A 12,029-nucleotide genomic window follows, 5' to 3' on the forward strand; every position below is an offset into this window, starting at 1 on the left:
GGACCCCCAGGCCCTTCCCTGGACCCCATATGATGGGCCTTCAGGCCTTCACCTGTTTTAGCTCATTTGCCTGCAGCATTGAGACGCCACTCATTCCACCGGCTCCGTATACACGGTTTCCTGCAGGACGCCCCCCCTTCGCCCCCCCCCCCCCCCGCCGCACCCCGCCAGGACTCCAATCACCATGGGTGTGGTCCCTTCGATGACTGACAGGACTGCTCTCTGTGCCCATTTTCCAGGAGGGGTGGTGTACCCCAGAGTGCCACCCTCGCCTGGACCTGGGGTGCGGGGCACCAGCAGCCAGTGAACGTGGCCCTGCACGGGGCCCCCTCAGGAGGACCCATGTGGACACACAGGAGGCGCTGTCCCCCCCGCAGCCCCCCTGGCCCAACGGACGGCCCACTGGGCCCTCCCTGATAAGCCAACACTCTTATCTGTCACTGCCGCTGGCTGAGCTCCTCCAGATCCCAGGGCCAGATAAGGGAGGCGGGTGCCCGGCCTCCTCCCTGCTCCCCAGTGTGGGGTCTCAGCCCCAGGCCCCGCCATGTGCCCTTCCTTCCTCGCCCCCCCCCCCCCACCGGAGGAGCCCCTGTCCCTCAGTGTCCCCAGCACAGCCCGCACCGAGAAAAGTGTAAATGTGCTTGTGCAAGGTGCGCGATCCAGGCAGCGGCAGCCCCAAGAATGTGGGGCGGAGGGAGGGAGGGAGGGGGTGGCGGCCGGCCCATCTCTGCCTTCACACCCAGGAAGGACAGGATCTGGCTGCAATAAGATGATGAAGGATGAAAGGAAATGAGGGGGTGAATGCTCCCCACCACGGTGTCCACAGCGGGGAGGCTCAGGGTGAGTGGGCAGAGGCCCTCCCACGCGGACCGGCCAAGTCTGCGCTGTGGGCAGGGAGCTGGTCATGGGAGGCTGTGCCCAGGAGACCAGCTGAACACACAGCAGCCGGATGCACAAAACCAGCGGCCCCGGGGCCTGAGCGGTGACAGGAAGCTCGCTCGGTGGCCCCACATCCCAGAGGTAGAAGCACTGGCCGTGGGCCTGGGCCCGTCAGTGTTGCAGGCGGACACCCGCCGCCTCTCCTGCCGAGGGCGCGCCAATGTGAAAGGGGTTCCCACACCAAAACCATAAAATGCTGATTAAAACTCAGTGAGATGCACCCCCCCTAGAATGGGGCGTTGGAGGGTGACAGGCCTGGCCCCATGGCTGTGGGGGGGCATCTGGCTCCCAGGAAATGGAGGTGCTCCCGGCTCCCTCGCTGGCACGGGCACAGACATGCGGGATGTGCGCACAGGGACAGCCGCCCTGGTCCTGAGACCCTGACCAGGCTCCTCTGTCCCCTGCAGCAGCCTGGACGCAGGCTCCCTGGGAGCCAACACGCTGACAGTGAGAAACGGTGTCCTCCCCACACGCAGCCGCGGGAGGACGGCCCCGCGTGTGTTGGGTGTGACGGAGGCTCCAGCCTCACTCCATCGCCTGCCCCTGTGACGCTCAGGCAGCCGCACAGCGTCCACATGAGCGAGCTCAGTGCGGCCTGGGAGCTGAGGGCGGTGCTGGGAGGGCGGGCAGGGCACTGCGTGGTCGGAGGCCCCAGGGTGTGGGGCCAGGGGTCTATTGTGACCCCGTTGCTGGGCACCTGGGTGCCCCCAGAATTTTCTTTTTAAAAATGTTTTTATTGATTTCAGGGAGGAGAGAGAGAGACATCCATGACGAGAGAGAATCACCCATCGCTGCCTCCTGCACGCCTCCTGGGGACTGAACCCGCAACCTGGGCATGTGCCCTGACCAGGAATCAAACCGTGACCTCCTGGTTCATCGGTCTACACTCAACCACTGAGCCGCGCTGGCTGGGCAAGAATTACCTTTTCAATGTTCTGTGTTGCTTTCTGTGACCTGAATACACATGACCGCTCCCCAAGGAGACACAACCCCAGGCACCAGGGGCTGGGGAGGGGGGGTCCCCACAGCAATGCCAGTGCTCAGGGCCAGGGGTCCCCACAGTGACACAGTGGCTGGGTGGCTGCCCCTGGAACCCTCCCTCCCCTCAGTGCCGCCCACAGCTGGACACACGGCCACAACCACATGTGCTCTTCACACACTTTAATGAGGGGCAGTGCCCACCACCCACTCCCTGGGCTGGGGGAGCTCAGGGCAGGGGGCAGGGGAGGCGGAGAGGGCAGACACCTGGGCAGGAAGCAGTGGTCGGGGTCAGGAGGGCGCTGGGTGGCAGCCCGAGGGACGGACTCAGGGCTCCTTGGGGACGTACTGGTGGATCCAGTCCAGGTAGTAGGTGACGCGGGTGTAGATGCCGGGCCTGTGGGGCTGGGCACAGCCGTCACCCCAGCTGACCACACCCGCCTGCATCCAGGTGCCGTTGACCTTGCAGACCAGGGGCCCTCCAGAGTCGCCCTGGGGAGGAGAGGGGTCAGCAAGTGGCTGGAGAGGCGGATGGGGTGGGGACTCGGGGGAGGACACGGACCCACCTGGCAGGCGTCACTGCTCTCGTTCCCGGCACAGATCACGTTGTCCTTGACAATCCGGACGTTGTCCCCCGTGTACAGGCCCGTGTGGTATTCCGAGTCACAAAGGCTGTTTTCCACGATGGGGACCTCCACCTCCTTCAGGGGGAACGGCGGCGGGAGGTGTACTGTGCGGTGAAAGGAGAAGGACGAAGCAGGCTGGGCTGGGCGGCTCAGCCAGCCTGCCATGGGATGGCGGCGGGGCGGGGGCTGGCAGCAGGGGGTGCCGCTGCCTCCTTGGTGCCAGGGCTGACCACCGCCTTCTCCCCCAAGGCTGGGCCTGCGTCCTTGACCTCACTCACGCCCCTGTTGGGAAGGGGTGGGAGCCAGGCCCGGGTTCCTCCCTGCTCGGCCTCCAGGCCGGCCCTCACCCCAGGACTCAGTTTTTGGGACTGAGGTTGTGTCTCCACAGGGGCTTGGGCGATGACACAATCCGGTGCCCAGAGGACGTGCCTCCCACAGGGCACCTGCTCATGCTCAGTGTCCCTAAGGCTTTGCCCTGAATTGTGGATCAAGGGAGACAAGACGATGGTGCTGGAGGGGTCAGACCGAGCTCATCCAACTGCACCCCGGCTCCTGCTGCGGGCTCCTTGCGGGGGGCGCAGGGAGAAGATGCAGGCCAGCCTGCGGGAGCGGGCACGGGTCGCTTTCCCTGATTAATAAGGGCACCTATGTGTGTGCTTTCTCTCTTCCTATATCCCGTCCGTGAAATGCCAACGGTGACTGTGCCCTTTCGTGCCAGGGGAAGCTGAGGCACGGAGGCCCTGAGTGACTTCCTTGCCCAGGCACCAAGTCCCTGCTCTTGGTACACCCTGCCTCTGCCAGCTCTCCCCTGCCAGACTCACCGAACTCCCACTCCCTGAGCTGGCCCATCAGAACCAGCCCCAAAAGGGAACCCCAGAGCTGAGTCATGGGTGTGACTGGTCCCCCCGCCACCACCACCACCTACGCCCTCCAACTGTGCCTGACCCTCACCTCCATTGTCCACGTCACCCCAGCCTGTCACCCAGCAGGGGGTCCCCGGGGGGAAGGTCTCCGAGGCAGGGGGCAGAGCGACCAGCTGGACGTCGCAGGAGGTGTTCACAGGGTCCCGCAGCTCCATCAGGGCGATGTCAAACCCCTCCTGGACGACATAGTACTTGGGGTGCACGATGATCCGGTTGACGGGCAGCAGCTTGTCCCGGTAATAGAGGTGCTGCTCCCGCAGCTGCACCCTCAGGTCTGCGGGATCTTTCTTTTCCCTGGAGGGAGGGGCACCTACTCAGGGGACTGAGCAGCCTCCTGTTCACCCAGGAGGGAGTGCGGACGAAGCCCAGGCCCCCCCCCGCCCCCCATCAGCCCCATGGACACTCACGGTCCCAGGCAGTGCGCGGCGGTCAGCACCCACTGGGGGTGGATGAGGGAGCCGCCGCAGAAGTGCATCCAGTACTGCTCTTTGGTTCTCAGGCTCACCTGCCAGGGCCACTTGCTCCCAGGGGCCTCCTGCCCCCCCACGATGCCCACTCTCTCCAGGTCCTGGCTTGGGGCTGGGGCAGGAAACACCCTCAGGGCAGGACAGGACACAGCCCAGCCCCTGCGCCCACACAAACCTGGGCTTCTGTGAGCCCACCACCCGTGGTGGAGCCTGTGGGGTGAGGGGCGGGGGCAGGGACAGGGACAGGGCTGAGCAGGGTCAGGACTCACCAGGGGCCGCGTGGCCCAGGCTCCGCAGGAGGGCCAGTGCCAGCACCAGCAGACTCAGCATCTGGAAGGAGCCAGGAGGGGCTGCCTGACCCAGGGGGGCTGAGCCAGGCGGGGTCTGCAGGGTGTGGGTGCAGATGGAGTCGAGGACCCCGGGATGAGGGGCCTGCAGGGTGTGGGTGCAGATGGAGTCGAGGACCCCGGGATGAGGGGCCTGCAGGGTGTGGGTGCAGATGGAGTCGAGGACCCCGGGATGAGGGGTCAGTTCAGACCTGGAGTCTGAGGTCCTGCTGCTCCAGATGTGAGGCTCAGCTACTCAGTGCATGAACCCCAGATGGTGGGGTCTGGTGGGGGTGCTTACCTTGACCGGTCCCTGCTGCTATTGCCCAGTCCGCTCTCTCCTCCTCATTTATCCTTCCAGATTGGGGGTGTGTGGGGGGGTGGTCCGAGGAGCGTTTGCTCCATCCTCCAATCCAGAGTGGAGGAAATGGATGATTCAGACCCAGAGCCCTGCTCTCGCGCCCAGGTTATCTTGGATGTTCGGCAACATCCGTGCCTGGGTGTTATCTGAGCAGTTCTGCTGATCACCACGGTACCTTGTTATCTTGGGATCTGAGTATCATCAGTGAGGGACAGGCAGATGGAAGTGACAGTGAGATGACAAGCAGCTAGTGCCAGTTCCCCTTGGCCACTCCCCAACCAGGCCCTACTACCCCTGGCCCCCGACCTCCACAACCAGGGCTGACCGCTATCCCTGCCTGTTCATCCACCCAGCTCCTCAGTCCCCTGGGCTTGCTGGTTACTGGAAGCTCCAGCCCACCTCACCCCCACCCCCACCCCATAGTGTTCTGATCCTTTTGTGTCACCCTCTGCCATCCAGATAGCCCCTCCTTTGGCCTAGGGGAGCCTCAGCCTGCCCCCTACCCTGACCAGACACCAGCCTGGCTCTGGGACCCATCTGTCCCTGGCTGGCTCCTGCAGCATCTGTCCCAGGTGGCCAAGTGCTGGGTCTTGCTCCTCTCCAGATTTGGGGTCAGCTCTTTGCCCTGTGACCTCAGTTCTTTGATCGGGTCCAGAAATGCATTGATTTGCATTTGTGAGTGATGTTCTTCCCAGCCGTCTGCAACCTGAGCTGACCCAGGCCTTGGATATGATGTGGGGTCGGGCCTAGGCTCTGATTTTCCCAAAGAGGTGTAAGTCATTCCTGGAATGCAAAGTTAGTTTAACATGTGAGAATCAATCCATGTACTTCATCATATTAGCAAACTATAAAATAATAGCTATTGTCTTAAGCTTAGAGGCAGAATTTTTTTTTATACAATTCAACACCCATTTCAATTCAACAGAAATTCTCAGCAAACTAATCGAGACAGTGTGCTATAGTTAATTGTGTAAAAAACTTGTTTTCTGCCTCTAAGCATAGGACGATAGCTATTCTTTTAGAGTTTGTCAACATGATGACTTGTGTGGATTGATTTTCACATGTTCAACCGACTTTGCATTCCTGGGATGAATTACACTTGACCAGGATGTGTCAGCCTTTCCATATTTTGAGGAATTCAATTTGCCAAAATTGGATTAAGGATTTTGGTGGCTTTCTCTAGGAGAGACACTGGTCTCTAGTTTGCTTTTCTTATAATATCTTTGGTTTTCTTATCCAAACTTCTCTGGGTCATGATGTATTATCTAGATCCCATATATATAGATCTAGACTCAATTTGCTAATATTGTGTTGAGGATTCTTGCGTCTACGCTGATGAGGGATTTTGGTCTGTAGTTACCTTGCTATGTAATGGTTTTGAGTAATTTTGGTACCAGGGTAATCCTGATCCTATAAAAAGGAGTTGGGGATGAGAAACCAAGATGGCGGCATAGGTAAACACCGGAAATTGTTGCCTCGCACAACCACTTCAAAAATACAACTAAAAGACAAAACGGACATCATCCAGAACCACAGGAAGGCTGGCTGAGTGGAAATTCTACAACTAGAAGGAAAGAGAAAAGCACACTGAGACTCAGAGGAGGTGCGGAAGTAAAGTGCAGAGGTACGGAGGCGCACGCGGAAAGGGCTGGCAACTGAGGACACGGTTGTCTTTTTCAATTAGGTGGGAGTCTCAAGCTCCTGACTGCTCTGAACTCCAGTTCCAGGCGAGTCTCTGGGGACCCAGACTCATATGGGGAGAAACTGGACTGTCTGGCATCAGGCGGAACTCGAGGGCGGCTTTCTCTCAGAGGTGCTTGCAGCAATTACCGTGGGACACTGAGACCCGGGGCCTCTTAGGGTAGGACTGAGGATCAGCCATAGCTGTTTGCTCCGTCCTGTTGATTCCCTGAGACCCCACCCCACCCAAGCTGTGTGCAGAGGCTTTTGCTTATGAATGCCCTGGCCCTTTGCAACCTGAAAATTACCTAACAAACTGCAGCTGGGTCAGAGAGACCCAGAACTTCCAAAAGAAGGCCCAAGACCCACAGCAGCTTGCATTGCTTCAACAGCTGGGCCTCATCTGGGCACCTCCAAACCCCAAACAAAGAAGAGGAATGTGCAGATCTCTCCATAGCTCCTGCTGGGTAGCCTCAGGCAGAGGCTAAATTAACACCTCCTTAGAGATCCAAGAGCCAGTGTACCCAGGGGTCAGAGTGGGACCATCCAGATTACAACTCCTCAGATCCATAAGGGACACACTCAGGAAGCAGACTCAGTGAGCACCAAAGCCCCATTGAAGCAAGTCTTGCCCCAGAAGGGTGTCTCCAGCACAGAAGTTCTCCCACTGTAGATACAGTTGATTCTCACAGCCAGTTGGCCTGGAGGTCAATTCCTCCCAGTGATACCTACAACAACCAAGGCTTAACTACAACAAGACTGTGACAAAGCCCACAAAGGGGTGCACCAAGAGTGTCCACCTCAGGTAATTGGGAAGGCTGAGCCATTGGGCCCTATAGGACACCTAGCACACAAAGCCACTCTATCAACACAGGGAAGCAGCCAAAATGCGGAGACAAAGAAACAGGTCACAAATGACAGAAATGGAGGAAAGCAAATGACTGGATATAGAGTTCAAAACCAAACTTATAAGGTTTTTTAAGAATTTTCTAGAAACTGCTGATAAAATTAGTGAGACCCTCAAGAAATCTAGTGAGACCCTTGAGGATATGAACAAGGACCAACTAGAAATTAAGCATACACTGTCTGAAATAAAGAATATTATACAGAGATCCAACAGCAGACCAGAGGATCACAAGAATCAAGTCAAAGATTTGAAATATGAAGAAGCAAAAATCACCCAACTGGAAAAACAAAAAGAAAAAAGAACCCCAAAAATATGAAGATAGGGTAAGGAGGCTCTAGGACAACTTCAAGTGTACCAACATTCAAATTATGGGGGTTCCAGAAGAAGAGAGAGAGCAAGATATTGAAAACCTATTTGAAGAAATAATGACAGAAAACTTCCCCTACCTGGTGAAAGAAATAGACTTACAAGTCCAGGAAGCACAGAGAACCCCAAACAAAAGGAATCCGAAGAGGACCACACCAAGACACATCATAATTAAAATGCCAAGAGCAAAAGACAAAGAGAGAATCTTAAAAGCAGCAAGAGAAAGTCAGTTACCTACAAGGGAATACCCATACGACTGTCAGCTGATTTCTCAACAGAAACTATGCAGGCCAGAAGGGAGTGGCAAGAAATATTCAAAGTGACGAATAGCAAGAACCTACAACCAAGATTACTTTATCCAGCAAAGCTATCATTCAGAGTTGAAGGTCAGATAAAGAGTTTCACAGATAAGAAAAAGCTAAAGGTCATGTCGGTTTGGTATTATTTCTCTCTTATATGCTGGATAACTTTCCCAGGGAAATCACCTGGGTTTGGAATTACCACAAACTCGGTGCTGTCATGACACATTTATTTTCTCATGATTCTTAGGTCTGAGGTATGACCTGGGTCTCACGGGGCTAACGTCCGGGTGTGGGCAGGAGGCTCCAGGGGAGCATCCGTTCCTGGCCTTTTCCAGCTTCTAGAGGCCCCCCAAGTTCTGCAGCTCCTGGCCTGTCCTCCATCTCCAAAGGCAGCCAGGAGCCTTTCTCCGACGTCCTCACGTCTCTGCCCACAGCTGGGAAGATTCGGTGATTGTAAGGACTCATCTGAGGACACTGGTCCATTCGGATGGCGTAGGAAACTCTCCTATCTCGAGGCCACCCCCTTAGTCATGTACACAAAAGCCTCTGCCCCATGAGCCACAGTCACAGGCCCAGAGGTGAGGACGAGGACATCTTGGAAGGGCTATCCTTCTGCCTCCCAAGCAGAATGGGCTGCCAGTGGGGAGAGAGGGTCCCAGTGCTGGAGGCTAGTTGGGGTGGGACAGGTGAGGGCCCCCATCTCCCTTCCTGTGGGGACCTGGAGATGGCACTGGGTGGTCCAGGAGGCGGATGACCTGTGTTCCTGCAGACCCACCCCCACCCCCACCCCCTAAACTGGGCCACATCAGGCCCCCAGAGGCCTGGACGGGTGGTGCCATTGCCACCCTTATTCATCACCAAGGCCAATGTGGAACACCCACTTTTGAGCCGAAGCTCTTGGCAGGTGTTGGTGGGAAGGAGACAGCTCTGCGCCCCGAGAAGACTGGTCCTGGATCATCAGGCAAACCCCTCCTCATGTCTCAGTTCTCCCAGGTCTAAGAGGAGATCACTGACCTAGAGGGACCTCCCACTCAGCCTGTGATTGGCAGCTAGGGGGGCAGGAAAGGCCTGGCCCCTCCCAGGGCCCCCTAATCAGCTCAGCGATCAGGTCCTGCCAGGACAGCCAACAGTTAGGAAGGGCTGCCCCAGGCTGGGCAGCTGGTGATGTGCCTGTCTGATCTGTGGTGGAGACCATGGACCCGGGGGCGGCTGAGGCCACACTCCGCACAGGGCTTGTGCTGCCTCTGCCAGGCTCAGTTGGGCCTGGAACTCTCTGTCTGTATTTCTTTTTTAGAAATATACCTTTAAATTTTAGAACAGGTTTAGATTTATACCTTGCACCCAATTTCCTCTATTATTAACATCTTATAATGGTATGATTTATGTGTTATAACTGATGACCCGATAGGATACACTATACTAACTGTAATCCCTGGCTTATTCGGATGCCCTTCCTTTCCCCCAATGGCCTCTTTCTGTCCCAGGATTCCATCCAGGCCCCACATGACATCTAATCGTCTCGTCTCCTTAGGGTCCTCTGGGCTGTGACAGCTTCTCAGACACCTGGCTCATCTTGAACATTGGCTGCCTCAGCTCTAGGATCAGACATTTCTCCAAGGACCCTGGCTCCTTGTTTGGGAGATGCTGTTAGACACCCGAGTCTGAGCCCTGCTGTGCTGGTTGCCAGGGCGGGGGTCCTTGCCTCTAGGTCAGCGGTTCTCAACCTGTGGGTCGTGACCCCTTTGGGGGTCGAATGACCCTTTCACAGGGGTCACCTAAGACCATCAGAAAACACATATATCATTACATATTGTTTTTGTGATTAATCACTATGCTTTAGTTATGTTCAATTTGTAACAAGGAAATTGGGGGTCACCACAACATGAGGAACTATATTAAAGGGTCATGGCATTAGGAAGGTTGAGAACCACTGTTCTAGGCCCTCAGCTGAGAGAACAAGGAAATGTGTGTGCACTGACTGGTGTATAGACACATATGCATAACTATCTTCTTATGGATCTTTATTAAGCTAATTAAGACCTCAAACTTGTGTCTCCAGTTCTAACCCATCACCACAGAGATCAGTCTTGCCTCCTCCATGCTTGTCCCAACTTCCCACCCAGCTCCAAGCACCCTCCATCCATGCGCTTCACTGCTCACTGCCAGCGTAGCAGTACCGGATTGTCACCCTGCCCCTGTGGGGATTAACTTGTCAACCAAAGCACCGTGCTGCAGGCAGTCCCTGTGCTTTGAGTCTTACAGTCGCCACTCGTTCCCAAGTGGCTCAGGTTGGCCACACGCCCCGCCCCCCCACCCCACACACACACACCCGGTGAGCTTGTCTCATGCATTGGCAATGCAGGTGGATGTTCTGTCACCTTCTGCATGTGTGTTCCTTGTTACCGCCAGGTGGTATCCCACTGCAGGAATGTACCGCAGTGTGTTTCTCCTTTCAGCTGTTGCTGACCGTCTGCTTGCTTCCTGTCCGGGCTGTTACCGATAAAGATGTGGGCACATCCCTGTTGAAGTGTGTTTGTGGAGGTCCCTCTCCGTCTCTCCTTGAGTAAGTCCTTGCACAGGGTATCCCTGGCCCCTCTACGTTCCACCTCCCGTCACCTGTCCGGGTGGCCAAGCTCCTCTCAGGGGCAAATGGTACTCAGATCCAAGATGCTGCTGGTTGCTCTGGCGCCGAGCCAGAGAATGTGTGTATGTGCACACGTGTACTCACCCACGTGCATGCTATGCACACACTCACACACGTGCACATGCATTCGGCAGACACGAGCGCACATACATGTGCACACACGTACATGCCCCCACACCTTTATAGTTCTATAACTATACTGAAATTCGAGCCTTCCCCAACCCCAAACCAGTTTATTCCAGTTGTTTCCTCTTCATATTGGCCTGCCTTCTCTGGCATGTGAGACCTGGTTTCTGCCCTTAATGCATTGCCTTTTTTGGTCAATTCCCCCCAGTGGACTCTGACCCCACTTGGGCCAGCGCAGTCCCCAGCACCAACCCAACCAGACGCCTACCTGCCCTGCTCTCTGCCAGGCTTTGGGCTGCTCCATTCACAAGGAAAGGGAGGGAGAGGGAGAAGAGTGGGGAGAGCCTGAAACATGCCAGCCATTGCGGGTGTGTGTGTGCGTGTGTGTGTGTGTGTGTGTGTGTGTGTGTGTAACGGCGACCATCTAGACTGCAGTTTCCTGATTAGTTAGCAGGATGAGCCTCCTGTCATGTGCTTCTGGGTCATTTGAACAGCTTCTTTGATAAGCTATCAGCGCAAGCCTGTGCCCCTTTTTTAATGGGGTTGGGTGTCTTCTTAGTGAGCTGTAGGAGTTCCTTTTCTTTTTCTTCTCTCCCTCCATTCCTCCCTTCCTTCCTTCATAAATTTGGATACAAGTTCTTTGCCAGATGCATGTATTACAAATCTTTTTCTCCCGGTGGTGGATTATATTTTTATTATCTTAACAGTGTTAAGTGGGTAAGTTTTAAATTTTGATGAAGTCCTATTTATCAATTTTTTCTTTTTTGAGTCCCCTCTGCCTTCCTCCAGCTTGTGAGGATTTTCTGCTACGGCTTCTCCTAGATGTTTTATAATTTTAACTAGAGGCCCTGTAAACAAAATTCGTGCAGGGGGTGGTGTTCCTCTGGCTGGCCTGCACCCTCTCCAATCTGGGATCCCTCAGGGTATGTCTGGGGATCGGGCCTAAACCGGCAGTCAGACATCCCTCTTGCAATCCAGGACCACTGGCTCCTAACCACTCACCTGCCTGCCTGCCTAATGCTCTCAACTGCCCTCCCCTGCCAGCCTGCTCGCCCCCAACAGCCCTCCCCTGCTGATCTGGTTGCCCACACCCCCAACCCGAATCAGGCTGAACTAGGCATCTCAGCTGCCAGAGTCCAGGAGTCAGGAACCACTGGGGGTGGAGTGGTGGTGGCTTGTCCTCTATTTGGCTGCATGCCCTACCCATGTGACCTGTGGGCTCCCAGATGGGTGCCTGGTGGTGGGGGTATATGTCACATGGAAGCCTTTGTCTGAATCATCCACTTCCTCCACTCTGGATTGGAGGATCCAGCAACCCCTCCTCTGACCTCTGACCTCTGACCCCCCCACCCCCTGATCTGGAAGGATAAATGGGAAAGAGAGA

General features: G+C 55.9%; 1 protein-coding gene across 1 annotated transcript; it reads right to left on the bottom strand.

Moving 5' to 3' along the window:
- Positions 1–2,084: 2,084 nt before the first annotated feature.
- Positions 2,085–4,674, bottom strand: LOC308518647 (tryptase beta-2-like). The gene is made up of 6 exons (XM_081090370.1): positions 4,561–4,674; positions 4,203–4,263; positions 3,874–4,045; positions 3,495–3,760; positions 2,484–2,647; positions 2,085–2,409 (listed from the first exon to the last, which is right to left on the bottom strand). Exons 2-6 carry the CDS (start codon positions 4,261–4,263, stop codon positions 2,245–2,247), a joined length of 828 nt encoding a protein of 275 aa, XP_080946496.1. The 5' UTR covers positions 4,561–4,674; the 3' UTR covers positions 2,085–2,244.
- Between the last annotated feature and the right edge of the window lie 7,355 nt (positions 4,675–12,029).

Source organism: Myotis nattereri (assembly GCF_964212035.1).
Source record: "Myotis nattereri genome assembly, chromosome: 4".
NCBI lineage: Eukaryota > Metazoa > Chordata > Mammalia > Chiroptera > Vespertilionidae > Myotis > Myotis nattereri.

What these genes read in the sequence shown, in the direction of transcription:
- LOC308518647 (XM_081090370.1), bottom strand. Translation starts at nt 4,263, where the DNA reads ATGCTGAGTCTGCTGGTGCTGGCACTGGCCCTCCTGCGGAGCCTGGGC. An exon ending in GCCGCGCACTGCCTGGGACC is followed by an intron (nt 3,761 to 3,873) that starts GTGAGTGTCCAT and finishes CCCTCCCTCCAG; the next exon opens with GGAAAAGAAAGATCCCGCAG. An exon ending in GGGTGACGTGGACAATGGAG is followed by an intron (nt 2,648 to 3,494) that starts GTGAGGGTCAGG and finishes TTCACCGCACAG; the next exon opens with TACACCTCCCGCCGCCGTTC.